Source organism: Cavia porcellus, unplaced genomic scaffold (genome assembly GCF_034190915.1).
Source record: "Cavia porcellus strain 051 isolate PalLab524CR breed Dunkin Hartley unplaced genomic scaffold, mCavPor4.1 scaffold_2, whole genome shotgun sequence".
Classification (NCBI taxonomy): Eukaryota; Metazoa; Chordata; class Mammalia; order Rodentia; family Caviidae; genus Cavia; species Cavia porcellus.
The window spans coordinates 65,271,584-65,297,199 of record NW_026947485.1 but is presented as its reverse complement, the minus strand read 5'-3'; the positions used below and the strand labels follow the sequence as shown (position 1 = coordinate 65,297,199).

At 37.8% G+C, this 25,616-nt stretch overlaps 1 protein-coding gene across 9 annotated transcripts in view; it reads left to right on the top strand.

Moving 5' to 3' along the window:
* Nucleotides 1-24,443, top strand: part of Akap9 (A-kinase anchoring protein 9) — a 163,484-nt gene extending 139,041 nt beyond the window's left edge. For all 9 annotated transcript variants that reach the window (XM_063242911.1, XM_063242921.1, XM_063242902.1 and 6 more), the window contains 15 exons: nt 322-513; nt 739-927; nt 3,258-3,402; nt 10,756-10,975; nt 11,959-12,109; nt 13,735-14,403; nt 14,629-14,837; nt 15,086-15,191; nt 16,584-16,760; nt 17,705-17,905; nt 18,680-18,912; nt 20,691-20,776; nt 21,633-21,762; nt 22,261-22,400; nt 23,905-24,443. In XM_063242911.1, the coding sequence (XP_063098981.1) occupies nt 322-513; nt 739-927; nt 3,258-3,402; nt 10,756-10,975; nt 11,959-12,109; nt 13,735-14,403; nt 14,629-14,837; nt 15,086-15,191; nt 16,584-16,760; nt 17,705-17,905; nt 18,680-18,912; nt 20,691-20,776; nt 21,633-21,762; nt 22,261-22,400; nt 23,905-23,942 (2,886 nt within the window). In that variant the 3' untranslated portion in view covers nt 23,943-24,443. The remainder of the gene's footprint in view (nt 1-321; nt 514-738; nt 928-3,257; nt 3,403-10,755; nt 10,976-11,958; nt 12,110-13,734; nt 14,404-14,628; nt 14,838-15,085; nt 15,192-16,583; nt 16,761-17,704; nt 17,906-18,679; nt 18,913-20,690; nt 20,777-21,632; nt 21,763-22,260; nt 22,401-23,904) is intronic.
* Nucleotides 24,444-25,616: the final 1,173 nt, after the last annotated feature.

Below are 25,616 nucleotides of genomic sequence, written 5' to 3'. Positions count from 1 at the left end.
CTAATTATTAAACCTAAGAAAGACACTTTTGCTACACAAAAGCAACCTAGAGAAAAAGCAATGAGAAGGGGACTGGAATATAGTCCTGAGTTCGATTTCTGGCGCAAAAAGGTAGTAAGATGTTCTGGGCAGCATTTGGGGACTGGCTAAGTCTCCCCAGGAAGAAGATATATCACTAGAAGGCTGAAATTTCCTCTGTCCAGTGGATTTTCTAAATCCGTCTAGCTTGGTAAAGCTAGTTTGCTTAAAATTCATGTATCTTTGTACATCTAAGATTTCAGCTTTTGAAGAAGTTGTCCTACTTCTGGCCTCTGTTTCTAGGGATTGCTGAGAGCTGTTCACACCGAGGGCATGCAGGTACTTTCTCTCACAGAGCTGCCTTGCGGTGATGGAGAAGACCATTCTGTTCAACAAGCTTCAGAATCCTGGCTGGAAGAAAGAAGGGCGTACCTTAGTACAATCTCCTCGCTTAAGGATCTAATTACCAAAATGCAAGTGCAAAGAGAAGGCGAGGTACCCAAAGAACATTATGCTTCCAGTGGCTTTGTATGATTCCTAATGGCAGTAATACACTTCATAAATTATTCTTTATGTTTTCACATGAATTGTTATATATATTTTCACACTTGAAATTGCTGTTTTTTGACTTTTGATATTTATTTGGGGTAGTAGACTAACTTACGATTTTTTAAAACATGCTTATTTGAACACTAACTTTTGCTATTCATATTCTCCTAGGTTTATGATGATTCTCAGCCTTCTGAGAATCTCTCAGACTGGCGAGGTGACCTTTTGCTTGCCCTTCAACATGTTTTCCTAAAGGAGCGCAACGTTGTGCTGGCTGCATTCCAGACCGAGCTAACAGCTCTAGGTACCAGAGATGCAGTTGGATTACTGAGCTGCTTAGAACAGAGAATACAGGAACAGGTAGCCAAATGGAACTTCATTTTAAAAGATACTTGTAAATAATAATAGGGTATCAGTTACTGACTCATTTTAGAGTCTTAAGTAACAGGACCACTAAGAATATTTAGGGGAAAAATGTTATGTTAGACATTCTGTGTTATAAAATAAAGCCTGAAAACAAATGAGCTGATCATCAAATGTAGGGAATTAGAACAACAAATAAACTCAAAGAAATAGAGTAAGGTGGAATCAGTTCTCATTGTTTGCAGTAGCTATGTTGTATAAAGTTGCCGTCACTCTTAGGTAAAATACACACTTAGGGGCTTATAAACCTCTAGTCACGTTTCCTCACCCAATCTGTACATAACCTTGCTTTCTGTGAGGTTTTGTTTTAAAATATTATATGTTATTGATTCATTATTAGTGTTGAACATGATCAGTAGCAATATTACTTGTGCCCAAAAAGGTTTATCTAACATACATTTTCACCTTAAGATGTTTCACAGCCTCTTTGAACTTAGGAATACAACTCAGTACTTCACTTTAAACAGTACTTCATTTTAAGCCAAGAAAACAGCCGGGCATGGTGGCACACACCTGTAATCCCTGCACTCGAGAGGCTGAGGCAGGAGGATCATTGTGAGTTCAAGGCCAGCCTGGGCTACAAAGTGAGGTCAAGGCCAGCCTGAACTGCATAGTGAAACCCTGTCTCAAAAAGACAAATAAACAAACAAACCAGGAAATCACAAAAGATAAGCACAAAGCTGTGAAAAAAATTGATACTACATAGCTTAAAAGGACAGTTGTTTATAGTTTGAGAATAGAAATGAGAAGACAGAGTATTACCTTGTTTGATTTTTGAAGCAGTTTTAAGCTTCTCAGTACATGTGTGAACCAGTGAAAGAAACTCATTTGGAGATTACAAATATATTTTAGTGAGTAATCAAATCTGTAAATACAGAATCCAAATAAGGGTTGATGATAGTAAAAAAGTTAACCAAATACACAGTACAATAGAGAGGAAGAAATATTAAAAGTTTGAAAGAACTAATAAACTTTTCTGCAGGATTGGTAAGAAAATGATAAAACAACCTTTTTTAAGTGTTTAGAGTGAAGGTGGGGTCATAAGAATACAACCAGTGAGTTCAAGGCTAATTTGAATTACAGAATGAAACTCTGTCTCAAAAATATTTATCTATTCTTGAAATACCAGACCAAAACATAGTGAGGCACATATACCTGTTTAAGTGGCCAAAATAAACTGTAACACTACCACTTGCTGGGAGAGTTGCTGGGAGACTGTCTCGCACGCATTGCTAGGAGGAATGTGGAGTAGGTGAGCCGCTCTGCAGACTAACCTGGCGGGTTGCTTAGGAAATTGAATGTTCATTTACCATGCAACCTCGCACTCACACTCATAGGTATTTAATCATCCAGAAATTAAAACGTTGTGTCTTTTAAGAACCTACACATGTGTATTCATAGCAGTTTTATTGTAATAGCTCCAAACTGGAAACAACGCAAATGGCCCGCAGTCGGTGAAGGCAATGACCAAGGTCTGGTATACCTACCCCATGAAGCACTCCTCAGCACATTACGAAGAGCGAACTCTTGAAGGCCTCAGCTTGTTTTGTTGCATAACATGCCTGAGGTTAAAATATATCGTGACAGATAATCAGTGGTGTAGGTGTGAGAGTTAGGGAGAGGGTGTAACTACAAGTAGACTCATTGTTGGTGAAATAGTTCTGTGCTGATTGTGGTTCATACATGAATCTGTATGATACTGTATATCACGGAAAGTATATATAAAAGCTAAAGAAATTTGAATAAAGTCTGTAACCTACATAGTATGTGGCAATGAGAGTTTCCTGGTTTTGATACTGTGCTGTGATGGGGAAAGCTCGCTGACCAGGTACATGGGAACATTGGCTAAATTAGTTCAAAGTCTTGTGTTTTTTTAATTGAACGACATAAAACAAGATAACTAACTTATGTGCCTCAGAAAATCCAAGATTACAATAACAAAGACTCATCAGTATCACTGCTTTTTTATAAAGAACATTTGGCAAAATTTGAATAGGCTTAGTTTATTAGATAATGTAGTAATGGTAATTTTTTGTTTACTGTACTGTGGTTGTATAAGAATGTTTTGTTTTTAGGAAATACTGTACATTGCAGTATAAAGGGGCATCTCTTTATAACAGATCAGCATACAATTTGGATAAAAAAATGAAATTTTTTAAATAAAAAATGTAGAATGTATTCCATGCATTCTTTTTCAAACTTCTTGGTTGTTAATTTTATTATCTTTATAACTTTTCATTTGATTTTTTTATTTTCCTTCGTTGCAGGGTATTCAATATCAAGCAGCTATGGAATGTGTCCAAAAAGCAGACAGAAGGAGTTTGTTGTCTGAAATTCAAGCACTGCGTGCTCAAATGAATGGTAGAAAAATGATCCTGAAAAGAGAGCAGGAGAGTGATAAACCTGGCCAAGGTAGGTCATATGGTTACATAAGTCGCTAAAACTATTTCCTTTGTTTCTCATATTATTATGCAGTTAAAACACGTTTCTTGGTCATATTCTTATTCTAACAATACTAAGGAAATAATCTATATTAATTACTATAGGAGATAGAAGATAGTCAAATTGATTAACAGTGTCATATTAAAAATAGGCCTTAGATTAAAGCCATTAAGTTCATTGTCTTTGTTTCTTATGTTTGTAAGTTTTTCTATACCCTAAAGGATAACTATTTTAAGTAAATTTGCAGTGAAAAGTTATTTTCACTTTTAAGCTTTGTTTAAAAACTTACGAACTGTAACATATAGTGAAGAATTCAAATACACATTTTGACAAATTATTAAAGGAGTATCTGTCTAAGCATCACACATGTCAAGAAGTAGAATATTGCCCATATTCCAAAAGCTCCTTCACATACTCCTCTGTAGTGTGTACTCAGCAGTTTTCTTTCTGATTTTTTACCAATTTACATATGTCCTGTACTTCTGTGGGGTTTTTCCCTGTGTTAATTATTAAGTTGCCCTGTTTTGAACTTTTGTCGGTCTTTGCATATTTTGTGTCTTGCGTTTTTCATCTTCCTGTAACATTCATTCAAATTACTGAATTTATCTCTGGTTTGTTTATGTTACTGTGTAGAATTCCCTTGTGTAGATATCCTACATTATGTTCTCCATCTTACTCTACAGTCTGTTTGATGTATGTGTACACAAATCATCCTAGGAGTAGAATTGCTGTCTCATAAGATATATTTATTCAAATTTACTAGGTAATGCCAAACTGTTTTAAAGAGTGGTAGTATCAGATTGCTCACTGGCAGTGTATGAGGGTTTTTGTTGCACATATTTGCAAAGAGCTGATGCTATGAGAATCACTTAGATGCATGGTGGATAATTTTTTGGTGTCTCTTAGATGCATTGTGGACAGATACTGTGATTTTAATTGACTTTACTAACATGATTTAGTCCCTTTTCATATAATTATTGACTAGATGGGTTTTTCTCTTGCTTGAGTCGTTTTGCATTTTACAATAGGGATGGCTATTTAAACTAAGCTATAGATAAAAGTCAGTAGAGTAAATTTTCATTTTCCCTACCTAGGGCACATTCCTGCATGTTTAATGATATTGTTGCAAGTAATGGCAGAAACATGTGCTTTTGAGACTGTTACAGCAGTCTCACATTTATTATTGAAAACCTGAATCAGCATAAAAGTACTTTAGAAGAAACAATTACCATGAGATAAATTAAACATATCCCTATAGACAGAGGCTTGACTAAAATTGTGTGAGATAATACTGTTGTATTTAAATTAAGCAGGATCCCATTGAAAGCTTAATTAATAACATAGGTTCATTTTTACATATACTATTCACTAAGAAACTATTTGAGAACTCTAAATTGATAAGGTTATCATCTAACGCCAGTACTATTCCTCTCTTGTAACATCATTAATGACTTGATAAACTTTAATAGAATTTTAAATTTTAAAAAACTTCTATTGAGTATTGTTACATATTTATGACACAACAGAAAAAAACAAGAGTAAAAGTCACCCCCTAGAATCGTATAAAGCCTAAAATATAGTGACTATTTAACATGTAGGTAAATATGTCTGCAGACCTTTTCAATGTGCATACATACATAAATATATAATTTTTGAACAAGTAAATACTGATGCATATTTTGTAACATACTTTTTTTCACTTAACATACTTGAAGACTTAAAACAAATGTGCAGCATTTGCTTGATGTCTAATGAGAAGGCAGGGGAAAGGATCTCAGCCAGGGTTTTTGCTTCCAACTGCTAGGGACAGAGTTATAATAAAGTACCTAGGGGCTGTCTGCAAAGATGGTCTGAACAGAAGCAAGCAGTGTTGACCCTGGTAGTGGTGATTACATGGGTAACTACTGCAAATACTATATGTGATTGTCAAAAATCATTAGCAAATTTTACTGTGAGAGGTTAACATTCTGAATGAATAAATGCAGAAGTCCCTTGGCTAGGTGTGGTGATGCATGGCTGTAATCCCAGCACTTTTGAGTTCAAGGCCAGCCTGACTCTGCAAGGGGCTTCTACATTTATTCATTCAGAGTGTTAACTTCTCACACTAAAATTTTCTAACAATTTTTGATAACCACATATAGTATTTATGGTAGTTCCTCATGTAATCATGACTACAAAGTGAATTCAAAGCCAGCCTGAACTGCGTAGTGAAGCACTGTCTAAAAAGACAGACAGAGAGACAGAGAGAGAGAGAGAGAGAGAGAGAAAGAGAGAGAGAGAAAACAGAGAAAGAAAAGTCCCTCTTCTGACTTCTTCACAAAAGTCTTCTGTGTGAACATTTAAAGTTTTTTTAAAATTTTTTTTTCCAAATCCATTTTATTTTAAGGAGAAAAAAAAGTAAGGAAAAAGTAAAACAGTTTCAAAACGTGTCAGTTCAGACAGCAGTGATACATATGTTGTGTGTTGTTAACACCAGATCATTCACCCAGAACACAAGACATCTGCATTCAGTTGTCCAAACAATACCAGCATAAATCCTTCTCTTCAACAAACTCAGAAAAATCAGTAGTATAACTATTTTAACTATTTTATATACATATATATATTTCATATGTTGTGTTTCAGCTTCTCACACTGAGACAATATGGTGTTTGCACACGGTTCCAGAAGAATTTTTGGATTGTTTTCTGTAATTCTGTGAGATATGCATTTGGAATTTTGACAGTGATTGCACTGAATCTGTATGAAGTATGGCCATTTTCACTATACTGGTTCTTCCTACCCAAGAGCACAGAATCTCTGTCCATTTTCTAGTATCTTCTTCAATCACCTTTTTCAGAGTACTACAGTTTTCAATGTAGAGGTCTTTTATATCCTTTGTTAGATTGGTTCCTAGGTATTTCAATTTTTGGATGCTATCATAAAAGGTATTGTGACTGACTTCTGTGTCAGTGAGTTTGATATTTTTGTACAGGAAGGCTGTTGATTTTTGAGTGTTGATTTTGTATCCAGCTACATTAGTATATTTGCTTATTAAATCTAATAGTCTTCTGGTAGAGTTTTTTGGGCCTCCTAAGTAAAATATCATGTGATCTGCAAGTAATGATAGTTTAACTTATTCCTTTCTTATCTGTATTCCTTTTATTTGTTTCTCTTGTCTAATTGCTCCAACTAAAGTTTCAAGGACTATGTTGAATAACAGTGGAGACAGTGGACATCCTTGTTTTGTTTCTGATTTTAGAGTAAAAGCTTTCAGGTTTTGTCCATTTAGTATGATGTTGGCTGTTGGTTTGTCATAAATGGCTTTTATCAGATTGAGATAAAGACCATCTATTCGAATTTTCTGTAGCATTTTTATCATGAATGGGTGCTGGACTTTGTTAAAAGCTTTTTCTGTATCTGTTGAGATGATTTTTGTCCTTGACTGTTAATACAGTGTATTACATTTATGGGTTTACATCTATTGAACCATCCCTGGGATGAACCCCACTTGATCGTGGTATACAGTCTTCTTAATGATTTGCTACGATCTGTTTGCCAGTATCTTATTGAGGATTTTTGCATCAGTGTTCATTAGGGAGATTGACCTGTAATTCTCTTTCTTAGTTGAGTCCTTCTCTGACTTTGTTATCAGGGTAGTACTTGCTTTCAGGAATGGATTTGGAAGTATTGCTTCCTGTTCAGTTTCACTAATGAGTTTGAGAAGTAGTGGTGTTAATACTTCATTAAATTTCTGGTAGAATTCAGCAGTGAATCTGTCAGGACCTGAGCTTTTATTTGTTGATAGGTTTTTAATTACATCTTCAATTTCATTTATTGACATTGGATTATTAAGATTGTTATGTCTTTTTGATTTGTGGCTTTGGTAATTCATATGTATCTAGGAATCTGTACATTTCTTCGGTATTTTCCATGTTAGAATGCAAGTTTTCAAAGTAGGTATAGGTGATTTTCTGGATTTCTGCAGGGTCTGTTGTGATTTTGCCCTTTTCATTCCTAATCGCATGGATTTGAGTCTTTCCTGTTTTTGATAAGGTTGACTAAGGGTTTGTCAATTTTATTTAATCTTTCAAAGAACCAACTCTTTGATTCATTGATTTTTTTTTTTTTTTGGGTTTGGTCTCCATTGTGTTAATATTTGCTCTGATCTTTATAATTTCCTCCCTTGTATGAGCTTTTGGTTTAGCCTGCTCTTTTTTTTCTAGAAGTTTGGAGTTCAACGTTAAATTGCTTACATGTGTTTGCTCTGTTTTCCTGATATGTGTGTTTACTGCTATAAATTGCCCTCTTAAGACAACTTTCATTGTGTCACACAAATTCCAGTATGTGGTTGTCGTTACCATGAAACTATATAAACTGTCTTAATTTCTTCTTTAATTTCATTTGTGACCCATTGGTTGTTCATTAAGGTGCTATTTAATTTTCACGTGTTTATGAAGTTCTTGTGGTTTCCTTTGCGATGGAGTTCCAGTTTTTTTGCGCTGTGGTCTGATAGTATGCATGGGATAATTTCAGTTCCTTTTCATATATTTAAGCATGTTCCGTGAGCCAGTGTATGGTCTATTTTGGAGAATGACTGATAAGAACATGTATTCTGATGTTGTGGGGTGAAACACTATAGACATCTACTAGGTCCAATTGTTTAAAAGTTTGATTCAGTTCTAATACTTCATCATTGATTTTTTTTTTTTGTCTCATTGCTCTTTTTGTGACAGTGGGTATTGAGATCTCCCAGTACAATTGTATTAGAGCTTACTTGATGTTTCATGTCCATTAGTAATTTTTGTATATAGTTGAGTGCACTGGTATTTGTTGTATATTTATGATTGTTATCTCTTCCTCTTGGACTGTTCCCTTTATAAGGATATAGTGACTATCTTTATCTCCTTTAATCAGCCTTGGCTTGAAATTCACTTTGTCTGCAAATAGAATAGCTACCCCTGCTTTTTTCTGGGTTCCTGTCTCATGGTATATTGTTTTTCATCCTTTGACTTTCAGTCTATGAATTTCTTTTTTAATTAAATGTGTTTCTTGTATGCATATTGTTGGATCTTGCTTCTTGATCCATTTTGATGGTTAATTGATGGCTCCCTCTAACTGTTTACCTTCCCTGGTAGATTTCTTCTGTTGGGATTCATGGAGCTATGGTCCTTATTATCTCTTTCTAGAATGTTCTTCAAAACATTTTGGAGTGCTGGCTTGGTGATCGTAAATTTCCTCAGATGTTCTCTGTCATGGAAGTAATGTGTCAGTTTTGCCTTCAGGAGTTAAAATGTAAATGGATTAAGGAGAAAATAGATAAGTGGAAGAAGAGAATAGGATTAGAAGTAAGGTTGGTGGACAAAGGGGCATCATGCCAATTTTGGGAAACTGATGCAGAAGGGTGAAGGTAAAGATAGATGAAAGAGATGAGAATGAACAGAAAAAAAAACCACACCCAGAGGTTAAGAACTACCTTCAAACTCATATAAAAACAATGTAAGAGAACAGGAGGAAAAAAAGAAAGAAAAGAAAAAGAAAGTCCACTTGCAGGGTTCTCTCTGGCTTCGCTAGTAGACAGCCTGTGGAGACAGGAGTCCTCAATCGTGCCAGTATATCCCAGCAAGCCACCAGTTGCTTTTTGGTGGGGTAGTGGATAATCTCAGTAGCCTGCCTTGAGACCAGACTCATCAGGCTTACAGCAGTCCAAGCAATTTCCACAGGTCTGCACCCAAGCGGGGGAGCTGCTAGTCCAAGTGTCTTAGTTACTTTATGCTCATCGCTGAGACAAAATACCTGATGCCCAAGTTGGGAAAGGAAAGGTTTATTTCTTACAGTTTTTGGAGGTTTCAGTCCACACTCAGTTGGCTCCAAGACAGGCGGGCATGGCTGGGCTGCAGTTCATGCGGCTGCAAACAGCAAGCCAGAACCAGCAAAGAGCAAAACACACCTTCTTCCTGCCATTACATCATATCCTGGCTCCACCTCTATGTGGGTGGAGCACTGACACCATCAATCCAAGCACTATACAATGAACCATCACAAATGAACAATGCAAACTAATGAGGCCTGGGGGACACAGACATAAACCATGACACAAAGCCATTAGTAGTTCTGCATTCTGAGCTCATCTGCCTGTTTCCCAGAGAGCTCCCAGCCAGTTGCTCTGTCCCACAGGAAGACTAATATCCTCTGCATTCACTGCCAGCCAGTGCAGTCCCCCAAGTTCACTATTCCCCTCCACTGCCACATCTCTCTGCAGAGGTCTCCAGGATTACCAGCCATTACTGTCACCATGGCCGTGCATTGAACAGCTCCTCTCATACAGTGAGTCCTGTCTCAGCACACAGATGTCACTGGCTGCCACTGCCTTCTTCATTAAAGTTCTTTTTTTCACTCCTTCTGTGGACTTCAGTTTGCACTTCAGATTCTTCCTGGGTCCAGGGGACCCACTTCTTCACCCTGTTCTTAGATTTCCTTAAATGATCACATCATGTTCATCAGTGATTCTATACATAATGCCTTTTCTCAAATAATATATTTTACATACAGTGCAAAAAGTAGATAAGACTCCCTTGCCAATACAGTACTACCAACAAAACTGCCATTGTCAAATTTTGATCCTTTAATTTCTCTTGAATGAATAGTTGTAGTGATTGTAAGCTGTGTCACCAATGGGCTGATTCGTCATTGAGGATATTGACATCTAGGATTGTTTCATGAAACACTTGGTGCTTTAGTATTATACTTTGAGGTTGTAGAGTTATATTTGTAGAGATTATTAGTGCTATCAGTTTAGAAGTCTGTGAATTTCATGGTGACACCTTGTCCCATTGATTGTATCTAGGAAAACTATAGTTAATCTTTTCACATGGCTGCTGCTCTTAGATTTGCTCTTATCCTTGGAGAATACATTCTGTGTTAGGTTAGCCTGGAATTGTGCAGAGGCACCAAAAAGTCCATATTTAGAAATTCCTGCATTTCAAGGGACCCCTGAAGCACCAGCACCTGTAGCTGTCCCAGGAGTAGCACTGCCCAAGTGCTCTGCACACTGAGGACCATCGTTCCTGGGACAAGAACTGTGGCTACCCCAGTCCCCAGCCTCAGCGAGGGCCATGGTGTGGTGCACACCACTTGGCCCACATCACCTCTTACAGCTCACAGATCCAGGCCTACTCCTGAAATTTCTGCCACTAGCACTACTGAGGAAAACATACATAAAGGAAAACATACATAAAGATTATGTAATGTACCAATTTTGTAGTCTTCCACAGTTGCTTTACAATAGTAGTCTCCTCAATTCTTAGCAGTGAAATATTTAAATATCAATCATATTCCCTTTAGAACTTTTGGAATATAATATGCAACAGAAGCAGTCTCAAATTCTGGAGATGCAAATGGAGCTCAGCAATGTGAAAGAAAAAGCAACTGAACTTCAGGAGCAGCTGAGTTCAGAAAAGATGGTTGTTGCTGAGCTGAAAAGTGAACTTGCACAAACGAAATTGGAATTAGAAACAACACTCAAGGCACAGCATAAGCACCTAAAAGAATTAGAAGCATTCAGGTATGCCTGGCTTCTTTTTTTTTTGGTCCCAGGGATCGAACTTATGACTTGGCACTTGCCAGGCAGATGCTTACACTGCTGAGCTAAACTTCCGGCTTCTTTACTATAAATTTGTATTAGGGAAGAAATAGAATAATTTTGTGTAAACATTGTGCAAAGAAAATTAAAACACTGTTCATGATGTTTACATAGCATGAAAACTTTGTTAATTACAAAAAAAACAATCATGGAGAAAAATTCCAAATGTTTTCCAGTTGTAAATTCCTGATTATTTTTGGCATATTCTCTACTATGGCCTTACTTCTATATGAGATATAATTTTGGCATTTATTTTACTGTATACTAACTTGAAATGATGTTTAATGTGATTAATGGTTTAGTTAGCCAAATTATGGAAAATATTTCAAGATAATGCTTGCAAAAAGGGATACATTGATATAAAAACTGAGGTGTTCTGTTTGTCAAAACGCATTGCAAATACAGGTGTTTTTATTTTGAACATTGATTTCACACATGAATTCATATGATTCCTGTGTTTAGTAAAACACAAGGAGAAACTTTATTGATTTTATTTTGTAAGCCTGGTGCATACCTATAAATCTATCTACTTGGGCAGCATTAGGCAGAAGGATCGTAGTAAGTTCAAGGCAGCCTGTGTAATTTAGTGAGCCTCCTGTACCAAAAAATGAAAAGGACTGGGAGTGTAGTTAAAGTACATTCCTTGGTGTCAGTCCCCATGTCAACAAAAAATTATTCTGTAGCAGCAAATGGCGTAGTATTTTACAATGGTAAATAATCATAGTTGTTCTACCAATATTAGAAACAGAGAATCTGAAATAACCAGTCAAGAATCTTTAAACTTTATATTTTCCTGTTAGCTAGTTTATAATGTGCACTGTATGCCTCAGCTTTTGGTGTATACTGTTTTCTCTTTCTTGCTCAAGACATACTTGATGACAGTTCATTTGTCTCTTTTGATTTAGATTGGAAGTTAAAGATAAGACAGATGAAGTACATTTGCTTAATGACACATTAGCAAGTGAACAGAAAAAATCAAGAGAGCTCCAGTGGGCTTTGGAGAAAGAGAAAGCCAGGTTGGGACACAGTGAAGAGAGGGAAAAAGACGAACTCGAGGTATTGCCATCATTGTCTTTGTGTCTCAGGAGAATTCATTCTTGAGACAGGCTTTTGCCTAAAATATCAGCACTAGAAGTCCTTAAAAACCGTGTTTTTCATTTGCATTAAATACTGCTTTGGGATTATCTAAATGATATGATGAGGAAATGTTGGTGATTTAATCTTTATTTGCTGCATCCAAGGACACATACAGATTGCTCTGGGGCACTTTATTTTGGGAATATGAATTAGTGAACACCCAGTTTGCTAAATAGGGCACTCAGAATGCAAAAGTAGTTTTGTTCTGTTTTCTCCTACAGCAGTGATGGCAAACATCTTAGAAACAAGTGCCCACTCTGCAACCCAGGACCCATTTATTCATTGCAGAGTGCCAACACTACAATTAAACCTGATACTGAGGTTTTAGTTCAGGAACAAAAACTGTCATCCAGTGTTCAACTGCTGGGGCAGCTTGGCTCATGTGCTGACAGAGGCTCTGCAGGCCATTGTGGCAGACTAGAGAATGGGATCAGGGCTACTTTTGTGGTGCCCAGGAGTCATTCCTGCTATACTTTTAAAAAATTTGAAATAAGCAGTTGGCTTTCCCAGAGAGGTAACCCTACCTCACATAGCTCTCTGCTCAGGACAGGCTGGCCCACATGGAAGGTCCTCTGTGGCCGCAGCCTCCAGCCCCACGCATGCCTCCTTGTCACACAAAGCAGTGTGCTTCAGCTCAGCAGCCAAAACACTTTCAAGACTTTTGCCATATTTTTTGCTTGATCACTTTTTAATTTCTACTGTGGTAACCTCCACGAGGGGGATGTGTTACTTCCCTCAAGTACTACCTATTTCTTACTAAAAGTTTGCATTGATTTTTAGTAGTTTGTCTTAGATCCCCTTTCTGTATCAGATTTATTATTTTTAGCCTCTGAAATTGAAAAACAGAAGATTTTTCAGGAATTTGTACCATTTTTCTACTGGAAACATGTTTTTGAAATTTTATATAGTGTGGTTTAGTAGTGTATAAAAGTAGAAGTATCACTATTTTAGCTACCCCTGTGGGCTAGTCGATAGCTGTCTGAAATCGCCATCATTCTAGATTCTACATGTATGTTTTACTGTTAAGCGATTATTTTCATATACTTACACGTAAGTGCCTAACAGTTAAAAAAAAATACCATTAATATGGTTGAAAAGTATCACAAGAATGCTTATAATTTTTGACGCTCTTTGTTAGAAATGTATCCGAGACACCAGGTGTAGTGACACACCCATAATCCCAGTATGCGGGAATCTGAGGCAGGAGAATCCCTGGGAGTTTGGGCTTCATAATGAGTTCAAGGCCAGCCTGAACTACATAGTAACACCATCTGAAAAAGAAAGAAAAAAAGAAACATACCAGGTCATATTTAGTAGATAAGTTTAATGCTTTAAGAGAAATGTGTTATTCTATCTTGTTTATATTCCTTGATGAAAATCAATTGGCATCTAAATAATTATGTTGTAACCACTTAAAATTTAAATTAATAAACTGGGTAACATCTAAGTATTACCAATTTAGTATTAATAAAAGTATGGTTGTATACTTACAAAGTATCTTTAGTAATATTAATAAGTACTTAAGTTGGATGTTTTCTCTCAAGGATCTGAAATTTTCACTTGAGGATCAGAAACAAAGGAACACTCAGCTAAATCTACTTTTGGAGCAACAGAAACAACTGCTAAATGAATCACAGCAGAAAGTGGAATCACAGAGGATTCTTTATGATGCCAAGTTAGCAGAAGAACAAGGCCGAAACTTGGAGCTTCAAGTGCTCCTTGATTCTGAGAAAATCCGAATTCAGGAGCTCAGTGGTGTCCTGGCGAGGGAGCGGGAACTGCGGGCCCAGCTGCAGAGCAGTGACGAGGTTGGCCAGCCACGTCCACCCCTGCCGTCAGAGGAGCTCTTGAAAGAGCTGCAGAGACAGCTGGAGGAGAAGCACAGCCGTATAGTAGAACTGTTAAATGAGACTGAGAAATACAAACTGGATTCTTTGCAAACAAGACAGCAGATGGAAAAAGACAGACAAGTTCATAAGAAGACACTGCAGACCGAACAAGAGGCCAACACTGAGGGACAGAAAAAGATGCATGAACTCCAGTCTAAGGTGGAAGATCTTCAGCGCCAGCTGGAAGAGAAAAGGCAGCAAGTCTATAAGTTAGACCTTGAAGGAAAGCGACTACAGGGAATTATGCAGGAGTTCCAAAAGCAAGAACTAGAACGAGAAGAAAAAAGAGAAAGTAGGCGAATCCTGTATCAGAATCTTAATGAGGTGAACTGATACTTTATTTTTAAATACTTTTAAGGAGCTCTAAAAGCCCTTTGACTATAAAATTTTTATATTGGGTTAAATTATTCAACTAGTTTATGTGCAAATCATTTAAAATGAATTCTGTGGAACTTTATTTGGAATATAAATATTTCTGCTCCCTTAAGAAAGAATATTTAATGCTATTTGTTTATAATAATTATTTCTTCTTCTGTCCAAAATTGCCAGCCAACCAGTTGGAGCTTCACTAACGATCGCACTCGAAATTGGGTCCTTCAACAGAAGATAGAAGGAGATACAAAAGAATCAAACTATCCTAAATTGACTGTAATGAATGGAGAGGAAACTGGCTACAATCATGAATTAGAAGTGGTCAGACAGAAGCTTGAGCGTGCAGCTTCGAGCCTGCAACATCTGTCCCAGAAAGCCTCTAACAGGTTAGCTTGCCTGCCTGGTCTTTGACACAGTGTTCTTAGGCTAGACGACACTGCCCTGCAGGAGTAGCTGGCCAGGGCAGGAAACTAGGTGTGAAGGTAATGCTTGTTTACATGGGAAGAGCTGAAAATAATACCTGCACTTAGGGAAGACTCAACATCAGTGATAAGTGAAGTCTCCCCAGTCTGTAATATTTGTGTTAATAAGCAAGCTGGAGAAAGTCTTTCATAACTCTGTCTTTTTGTTAAAGGCTACAGTTTGAAACAGCAGATGATGAAACTTTCATCTGGGTTCAGGAAAATATTGATGGAATTATTTTACAACTACAGAAATTCATTGACCAGCCAGGTGAAGAGGTAAGGCTTTTTTAAAAAGTCTTTATAAAGCATAGAGAGCAAAGACTCAGTAGGAAATATGAATTGTTTGAAATTGCCAGCATATTCTATAAAATTTTGATTTTTTTAATTTTAAATACAATGCCCTCCCAAGCACTGGGATTCAGGTGTGTACTACCACACTTGGCTACAGTGCTCTTTTACTAAAATACTAAGATTCTTAGAACAGTGTGGTTTCTACCCTCACCACTGCATGAAACCATCCTCAGAATCATACCAGTGTCTTCATGATTCATTCATCTGCTGAATCTTCTTCCTCCTGCCTTCGTTTAATTATACTGAACAGTTATAAGCCCTTCGTCTTTTTAGAACCTTCTTTGCTGGTCTCTTGTGTCAGTGTTCTTTCATTGCATCTACATCTTTAATCAGTTACCCTCATGGTTTTCTCTTTCCCTGTCATCATCCATGTTTTTTTTAAGTGTATTCTAAAACTCATTCATTCCCATAGCCTTCATTGAACTGATTTATTGAACAAACACTTGAAATGCACCATACTGTGTCTCAAGTACTGTACTGTGTTCTGGAAATAAAATGAATAAATTTGACAAATCATAGCCATACGGAGATCACTGTCCCATGGACTAGGGTTCTAGTGTAGACCTTTGACCTGTGCTTCAGGCTTATAATTTCAGTTCGTTACTAGGTGTCTTTCTTTTCTTTGTACCCCATAATGATCCCTTAGAAACCCTGTATGCTCCAAACTTTTTATCTTCCCCTAGCCTTCGTGTTAATGCTATCGTCCCAGTTAGAACGCTGGACCTCACTGTAGTCTACCTTGCTTTACCCTTACTTGCACAGCTAAGCAGTCCTCAAATCGTGTGCCTTTCACCTCCTAACATGTCTGTCTCCTGTGCCCATTGCTGCCTCCACTTTTTAGGATTTCTTAGTAGCACTATTATAACAGCTTGCTTGTGGGCATGCCTGACACTGGAAGATACCTTCCCTAAATCTTCCCGAGCTTACACTGTTGTGCATCCTGCTGCCAAAGGAATCTTTCTAGCACATAAACTTTATTTGTGGCACACTGCTTCCTAAAGTCTTCTGGATTGCCTTCACTGAAGTTTATTGCCTTCATTAAAGTCTATTATCCACAAATTGAAACATTTATTCTAGTTTCATCAAGCAACTTATAACTTAAACATAGCACTTTTGAATGAGCCTTTGTGTCTTTAATCACCCTGCTGCTTACCATGCCCTTCGCTAGTTTCTTTGCTGCCTGATACATTTCTCCCTATTAGTTAACAAAGCACTGGTTCATGAAATGGGCTTCTCTCTACCTCTTCACACGTTCACACACAGTATTCATGGACATTTGTACTTACACGACCAGTTACTGCCATGTTATTTTCCCAGCCCAGCTTAGTGTCCCAAAGTGCTTCTTGTGGCTCATTGACTGAAAGACTGCTGAGACAGAATGCTGAGCTGACAGGACATATCAGCCAGCTGACGGAAGAAAAGAATGGTTTGCGGAACACAGTTATGAAGCTAGAAGATCGGATAAGGTGCTACAGACAGGCTGCTGGAGATTGTGTACGTCATTTTTAAAAGCAGTGCCAAGTTACTGTTCCTTTGTCTGGTTTCAAGTTTCTGACTCTGAGATATAAAAACATCTATAATACCATCTGTGGAAAATTTTATAGGGGTGACAGGAATAATAAAAGCTGTTGTTTTGAAGAAAGCCTTCTCTGTATTAGACACAGGGTTATATACGTGCAGAATCTAATCCACATCCAGCCTTATAGGTGAGAAAACTAAACTAAACTTATAATCAACTGAAGTCTGCTTACTCCTAATCTAGATACATTGCTCCCTAAGGTCCTGATTGCTTTTTTTATTACACTTGCAGTTACTGTGTTTACTACTCAGGTGAAGGATGCTGTTAAACTATTTCACCCTAATAAAATACTCTGGGCATTTACATTTTTTCCAGCTTAAAAGCTGCAAAATAGGGGCTGGGGATTTAGCTCAGCGGCCTAAGCACCTGCCTTGCAAGCAGGCGGTCATAAGAGTTCAATCCCCGGTACCGATAAAAAGTTAAAAGCTGCAAAATAATTGGTTTCTGTAATCAGTTGATAGACAAGAAGGACCAGTAAGAAAACTGTACAAATAAATAGAAACCTAGCCAAGCAGTTTCCATAACAACCCATTTAGCTGTGTACATGAGGTGTTATTTTCTGCCCTCTTCTGAGTACAGGCTCAGCATTTAGACCCAGTGACCCACATGTTCAGTTTTCTTGACCTTTTTGTTTCAGAGCTCTGCTAAAGTTAAGCTTTCTCTGGCTAGGCATTCTGCTCAGCAAAGGAGCATGTACTTAAAACATCTCTTAAATGTCAGTTTAGATTGGCTTTGAGCTTTCCTGAGATTAAACAGCTGATATAGGCATCCACTGTAGGATACCTTTAATATGATTAATTCCAGTTTTTCTTCATAAGATTCATTTTTAAAAATCATGTAAGAAGGATGTGGTCTCTAGTCTTCTAGGTTTTCATTTGGTGGTGGGGCCAACATTGATGCCATCATTGCATCTGAAAAAGAAGTATGGAACAGAGAGAAATCGACTCTCCAGAAATCCTTGAAAAGGGCAGAAGCAGAAGTGTATAAACTGAAAGCTGAACTAAGAAATGATAATGTACTTCAGAATCTGAGCCATGATTCTGAACATGCCACCTTAAAGGTAGGATACCTCTTCAGGCTATAGACTGTTCTCTGTTTTGCCTTGTTTCATCTCTCCTGACCTTAACTGTTTAGACTAAAGAAATGGAGGTGGCACTCAGGTGTCTAGGTCTGTTTATTCAGTCTGTGTTGTGATTGCAAGGCTTCTGGAAGGTCTGTAGAGTTAGCAAGTCAAGGACTGGACCCAGTAAAGCTCTGTTCATTGTCACAGTGGTAGCACCAAGAGCTCACGGTCCTGCTTCCTATGGTTTCTTCCTGTAATAGATTCAAAATGTTCTCTTTTCAGCTAACCAAAGCAGTACTTGTCAGCATAAGAGCATCATGCCCCATAGGACAAGAAGCCTTCCAAGTAGCCCCTCTGATGTCTAAGAATAGACACTGTGGTAAAGCTACCTTAATCAGCAACTTGAACTATTTGAAGTATTTGTTAGAACTATGGAATGAACATAAATGTGTGACAAATGAACAAGAAGCATTAAGTTATTAAAAGAACTAAGTAGATAAATGACCAAATTAGTAAAGTAGCTCCATGTAATTTTTAAAAACTTATAGCCAATAGATATAATGAGCTCAAAATAAAAAGCATAACTATAAAGATGGTACTCACACTCCATTACTAAGTATAAAAGTAATTATATTCACTTTCAACTTTGCTGTTACAGTGGAAAACCGTGAGAGGACACTGGCTTTCAGGCTTTTTAACATCGCTTGTCTTTCCCTAGAGAACAATTTGAATGACAGTAATGTCTTTTTGTTCTTTCTTTTGTAAACACAGAGGATTTATGGTAAATACTTGAGGGCCGAAGGTTTTCGCAAAGCTCTTATTTATCAGAAGAAATACCTGCTGCTGTTACTGGGTGGGTTCCAAGAGTGTGAGGATGCCACCCTTGCACTGCTTGCCCGCATGGGGGGACAGCCAGCCTTTACAGACCTCGAGGTGATCACCAATCGCCCCAGGGCCTTCACCAGGTTCCGTTCAGCTGTCAGAGTGTGCATTGCAATTTCCAGGTAAAGTCACTTTACTGGTCGACTCTATCAAAGGCTGTTTGTACAGAGGCGTTTACTCTCACTGAAACAGTCCTGCTTATTTCTCGTTAGCCTTTTGTGCTTCTAGCAGGGATTCTTTAGCTGCATTGAGTAAACCCAGTATTGTGGTTGGTGACTCAGCAGGCACATCTAATCCGAGATCTTAAATCAAATTTGAATTAGACCATGAACTAGTTTAGACATACACCTAAGATCACAGAAGGAAAAAAACTTTTTGAAAGCTTCCTCTTGAGGCTGGCATGTGTTTGTTTTCTCACTGCATACTTAACTCATGGGTGGTACCTGCCAAGGACCATGCTTGCCAAGCTGATAGCCTTCAGGGCAGCAACTCTGCTGGAGTTTCTGTTGCCTTCCTGGCAGCTTTAAGTTGGCAGGTTTGCTGTTTGTTCTCTGTGGTTGAAAGGGAATGAAGATTCCAAGATCGTTGGCATCCTGGCCTGCCTAGGGCGTGGCAGACACTGAGCTCCTGCAAGGGTCTCCTCCCTCTCCCTGTCCAGGGCCAGAGGGCCAAAGCAGGTTTGTTTTTCATACGTGTACCTGCTAGATCACTTTGGATGCTGCTTTAAGAGCCTTTGCTCTTATTTTTTTTTTTTTCAAATAAAAATACATTACACTTCTTAACTGGAAGGTGTGGGAGATTATCTAGTCCAGAGCATCACTTCACAGTGAAGAAAGAGGCGAAGGAGGTAATAAGCCCATCAGGTAACCAGCTAGTTTCCCCAAGCTCCGCTCATGCTGTCTCATCATTTTTGTGTCTCATCATTGGCTTCCCACCCTCCCCACCATTGTGCTCCACATTAGTCACACAGCTCCCACTCTCCTCCCTCACATTCCCTTCATCACCTTGGCTGGTGGGAACATGGGCTGAGTGCTAAGAGAGCCAGTGATGAGACACACTAGTGTCTGCCTGGAAGCCACACTTTCTTGTGGGGAAGGACTCTGCAGTGGCTTAGAAAAGTCCCCATGGAGGTCACAGGAGCTCATCAATCATCTTGATTAGAGGAATTTGAGGAGGCTCCATGGAAGCACTATAAAAGTTGCTACTCTACCACCCATTTTCTTGTCCTCTTTTATGTTCATTGTATTTTGACCTTCCTAAAACTGAACTTAATGATGTATGCTGGCACAGTCTGCAGTCCCAGCATTCGGGAGCAGGCTGGAGGATTGCCACAGTTTGAGACCAAGCTGGACTCCATCACAAGATCCTGTCTCAAAAAAACCTAAACTATAAAACTAGAATTAAGAAATCAAAGCTGATACTCCAATATATTCTGCAGGTCCAGTGACCCAAGCAGCTACCTTGCTAGCTCATGACACTTAAGAAGCCCATTCCTTTGGGATAGCACTGTTTTTGTGCTGATGGTATGACCTCATCCTGTAGCTAGTCCAGCCTACTCTCATCACCAATTTAAGGGTCTTTTTGTTCTCTACTCATCTTTGATTCTGCCTTCTGTTCTCATTACTCTTTTTGCCCCACATCTTAACTCATTTATCCCTGAAGTTGTAAGTACGTTGGTGACCTCTCCTGGCCCTTGCAAAAGTGTTAGGGGAGCTTGCAACATTGTTTTCTTGCAGTTATTTTTGCTATAAACCACAGATATTCATGTAGTTTTAGAATAGGGGATCATATGATACTACTTAAATTTGCTCTGTGTACATATTTAACTGACAGTTTTTGTGGAAGGTACATATATGCTTTATTGATGTGCTGTGACATTTCATTTTGGGATCTTTTTTAGAATGAAATTCTTGGTTCGTCGGTGGCATCGAGTCACAGGTTCTGGTTCCATCAATATTAACAGAGATGGCTTTGGACTACATTCAGGTGAATTCATAATAGCATATTTTCTTATATTTATGACTCTAAAATTACTACAAGTATAATATTTTCTAAATAATAAATTCCAGAGCCAGGGTTGCCCAGAGACATGTTCTTTAACAAGGTTGGGGACCACACTTTTTTAAAAAGGATATTAACAGCTCATTTTTATGGATCAGTTAGTCTACACCAAGGCTCGCTCTTGTGTATAATCTTCCAGTCTACAGTCACTCTTACTCTCACAGCATAAATGAGAAACCAAACTATGGAAAACACGTCATTGGCCCCAGATTACTCCCGAGGGAAGTAATGGAGCCAGGACCAAACCCTGGTGTTCTGGCTCAAGCCAGTGATTCGCCTGCATTTTAAGCAAGAAAGGGTTGCTTAGTCAGGTGAAATAATTAGTTTGTTTCCATCGTTTAGCAATTTTCAGACAGCTGTTGAGTTTATTAGTAGGTTGCACAGTGACAGTTAAAATTCTTTCTCTACACACCTAAGAGGAAGGAGTAGTACATGAGACTTAAACATTTTGGGCATAAGGATCAGCTGGAGCATACACAGAGCTAGAGGGCATTGCATACTCACCCTGTGTTGGTATTAAGCCGCCTTTATATAGTCTGCCAGTAGTTAAGCAACAGAGAAAGGGAAATGTGTGTATTTGGTATCCTGGAGGTACTCTGAAGTACACATTATCATATTGCAACAGCTAACATGTTTGCCATAGTGAGTTATGTGTTGTGTTCAAAGCTAGTAGGTCAAATTTTTGCTTGCACTGTTACTTCTTTTAGCAAAAATGGAAAATGACTATAACTAGGACATGGGGTTTTCTTTCTTTATAATTATACATCTTGGGTTACTTTAGGTACTGAAAAGACAGACCCATTTTATCATTCTTCTGGTGGGCTGGAGCTGTATGGAGAACAAAGACATACAACATATCGCTCAAGATCAGATCTGGAATATCCCAGGTCTCCTTTACCATTTCAGAATAGGTAAGAATTTGATCTAACCTGACTGGAATAAGTACATTAATATTTAACAAAGAAAGATGGACACTGTTAGGGCTTTTACTTCCTTGCATTGCAATAGCTATACATCTTTACCTATATGTAGTTTATGTAACCCAAGGCTCAGAATGAAAGCTATAGTTTTTGAATGTGTAAATGGTTTTGACTTTGGATAAACTATTGACTAAAATTGGTGTTACTGGCCTTGTGAAAATCCTAACAGTCTGCACAAGACTCATTTTCTAAGAATTTTCTAAGATTTTCTGAGAATCACTGAGAAGCATTGCACTGGGCACTCTTTATGACATTGGTAGTTTCTTTGAATCTGTTGAGTTTTTTGTCATCTCAAACTGAGAAGCCTGGAGAATATAGGTCAGGCAGTGTATAAATGGCCTACCTTTTGAAGCAGGGAATGGAGACAAGCTGGTAACTTAGTTGTCTTTTCTGGATAATTTAGATTTTATATACATTTTTAATCCTTAGGTACCCAGGCACTCCAGCTGATTTAAATCCCAGTTCCCTAGCATGTTCTCAGCTTCAGAATTATGATCCTGACAGAGCTCTAACAGATTACATCACTCGGCTCGAGGCATTACAAAGACGCCTTGGAACTGTGCAGTCAGGTATTCCATTTACTTGCTTATTGGTAGCACCATAATGCCAGACCCACAGCTCTCCTTCCTTTCTAAAACTGTTTGACCTTCACTTTTTTAAGATTCTCAAATCTTTCAGTAGACAAGTCACCAAGTTAACCAAAGCTTAAAACTGTATAATCTGTAGAGCCTTCAAAGAATGACCTAACTTATCACCCAGAATCTTATTCTGCCCTAAAATGATTCCCTGCTGTCTTCATGCAGCAGAGTGATCAGACAAAATGCAGTACACAAGGCACTCCACATTTTAGTCGACTGGGGAACAGGTTTCTGAAATAAGGAACGAATGATACAAAGTGCTAAGGCACTGGCTGCCTTTAACACTTCCTGCAGCCAGCACCCCTACTGCTCTGTTGCACTCATGGATACTAAAGAATGTTCCATTTAAAAGACCTTATAAGAACGATCCCTAGGCTGGTCCGATGGCAGTGGGTTATCAGAACTTATTAACATTAGTGTCACTAAAGTTGGTATACCACCACCACCCCCCCCCACTGCTAATTATTTGACTGGCTTTTAAAAAAAGAATGGTCCCTTTATTTTTCTGTCCTCAAAAATGTCATTTTTGTAGTACAACGTCACTATAATACAGATGAATTCCCCATTCATTTTTTGAAAAATCTCATTTTCTAATCTCATTTACTCTTTTTATACTAACATTTTTTTTTTTTGTCTTTTTCATTTTTACTGGTACCGGGAATTGAACTCACGACTGCCTACATGCAAGGCACAGGCACTTATACCACTGAGCTAAATCCCCAGCCCCTAATCTCATTTACTCTTGATCCAGGGACTGATTTTTAAGTGGTTGTGCTGTCATGTCTAACTGTATTAAGCAGTTTTTTTTCTACTAACTTCACAAACTTGGACTAATAGCAGGTTCTCTGTAGTAATAGGAAACAATGCCATAGTTGAGGAGTTTTTTGGTGGTTTGGCTTGTTTTGTTTTCAGCATCCAAAGTTCTTAAGACCCAGATGTCCTTGATCTTAGCCAAAAGGCTGAGAAGCAATAGGACCTGGATCAATTTTTCAAGCTGATTCAACTTCCAGAAGCACTTTGTAGAACTTCTTAACATTAGTCTTTCTAGGGCTGGGGTTTAGCTCAGCCGCCTAAGTGCCTGCTTGGCAAACGCAAGGTCATGAGTTCAATCTCCAGTACCAAAATTAGTCTTTCTTACCTTGAGCCAGTCATGGTGACTTTTAAATACATAATCAGAATCTCTTTTAAAGTTAGTTCAAATATGAATGATATTTTAAGGACAAGAAAGCTTTCTTTAGAGGCAGGGGTGTACTGGAAGTCAAACTCAGGATTTCATGCTTGCCAAACAGGCACTGTCAGAAAGCTAAATCCTCAGCCCCAAGAAAGCATTTTTTTAGTGCTGGATAAAAGTAATCTGTTCTATGTGAATCTGCCTGGTATCGGTAGTAAGTAGTACAATTTGAAATCATTGAAATGATTGGTTTTTCTCTTGTAGGGTCAACTATTCAGTTTCATACTGGCATGAGAAGATGATTCTTCAAATCATTTAAATGAAGTGATTTTAAAGAAATTCTTTTGTATATCAATGGTTCTTTTGTGCTTTTGTATTGTGAATATTCAATGGGACCATTATAAACACAGCTCAAGATTGTATACAAATCCCTTGCCAGCACATGAAAACTGGAATTTGTGTATATAACTGTTGTGTATGTATTCATGCACAATAATCATTACATGTATATTTGTGGAATGCTAATTTAAATGATTAAATTATGAATCTTGTGTATTTATCAGATGGGTAAAAAGATTAAACTTGCAAATTATGATACTGCTGGAAGTGTAGCTTGCGGTGTCTGGCACTTTCCTTACAAGGCTACTGAAGTTACATGTTTCTGCCTAATATATTTGGTACTGGTGATGAAGACAGAACATATACTTGTGTAGAGACCTATTTTTGTATAATGGTAGAAGTTTTGAATTTTATGGGGTATTTTGTCAAGTACTGAAATAAAAATGACTTCACCATTTTCACAACTCTGTATTTGAATCTTCTTTATTTTATAACTGAGCCATACTTCTTTATGCCTGTCCTGTGGTTATTGCCCTAATTCGTGAAGTAGGTATTAGGGCTTTTCTGTGCCTTTAATGAAGAAAGTTTTCCATTTGTTTTTGTATGTTTTTAATCTATGGGAAATACTACATTTTAATGGTATTCGTGTGACTAATCCATATTTGCTCTTTTGTATTTAGTATTTCTTCTATTCAAAGATGTAAATGTCTTGGCCTATTAAGACACAGAGGTCATTTAGCTTAAAGAATCTTAAATTGTATTGATCATAATGTTACAGAATTAAATATACCTGCCAAGCCAAATTCAGACTGGTAGGTTCCCAGAGGTAACACAAGTGCCACTGTTACCTGTTATTTAAGTCTTTCCCAGCCTTGTGGCCTCTCACTAAAGCAGCAGTAATACCGGTCACTAACATTTAAAGGATTTTCTTATCTAATGTCTTATTATTTATATTCAACACAAAGAAGCACAGTACCTAGTACATTGCTACATTCTTCAATGTCTCTAATTACTCAAATTTCCTATATTAGTAAGTTAGGCTCCAAGAGATTCGATTACCCAGGAATCCTCCCCTAGTAACTGGTGGATATCTGAAACTATCCACCAGTTTTCCTTCTAACCTTCATTCAGGTTTTACTTTTTTGTGCTATGAAATCTCTTCAGTCTGGTGAACGTATAGATCCTTTTTCATAATAGTGCTTTTAAAGAAATAAAACATGCAGCATTGCAAAGGAAACCAACACAAAAATCTGTCAGACTTTAAAACTTATCGAGCTCAGCAGCACAGCACCTGCATTTGAGGTCCTGAGTTTGATTCCCAGTACCAAAAAAAAAAATTAGTATACAAGATGTAACTAAACTGTCTCAACGAACAATGAAAAATTTGTAGAAACTCACAAGTTGCTGATGGAAATGTAACTGATATAGCCACTTAGAGGACAAAATATCTTAAAAAACTATTCTCTTAACCCAGCATATTTAATATTACTCTTGATAATTTCCCCCAAAGAAACCTAAGAAGACATTATCACTGCTGTCAAAACTGGATCATGTGTAATATCTACCTGTAAATAAATCATGTTTCTCCAAGGCAGACAACTGTGCCTTTAAAATAAGTGAACAAGAGCTATGTGTAA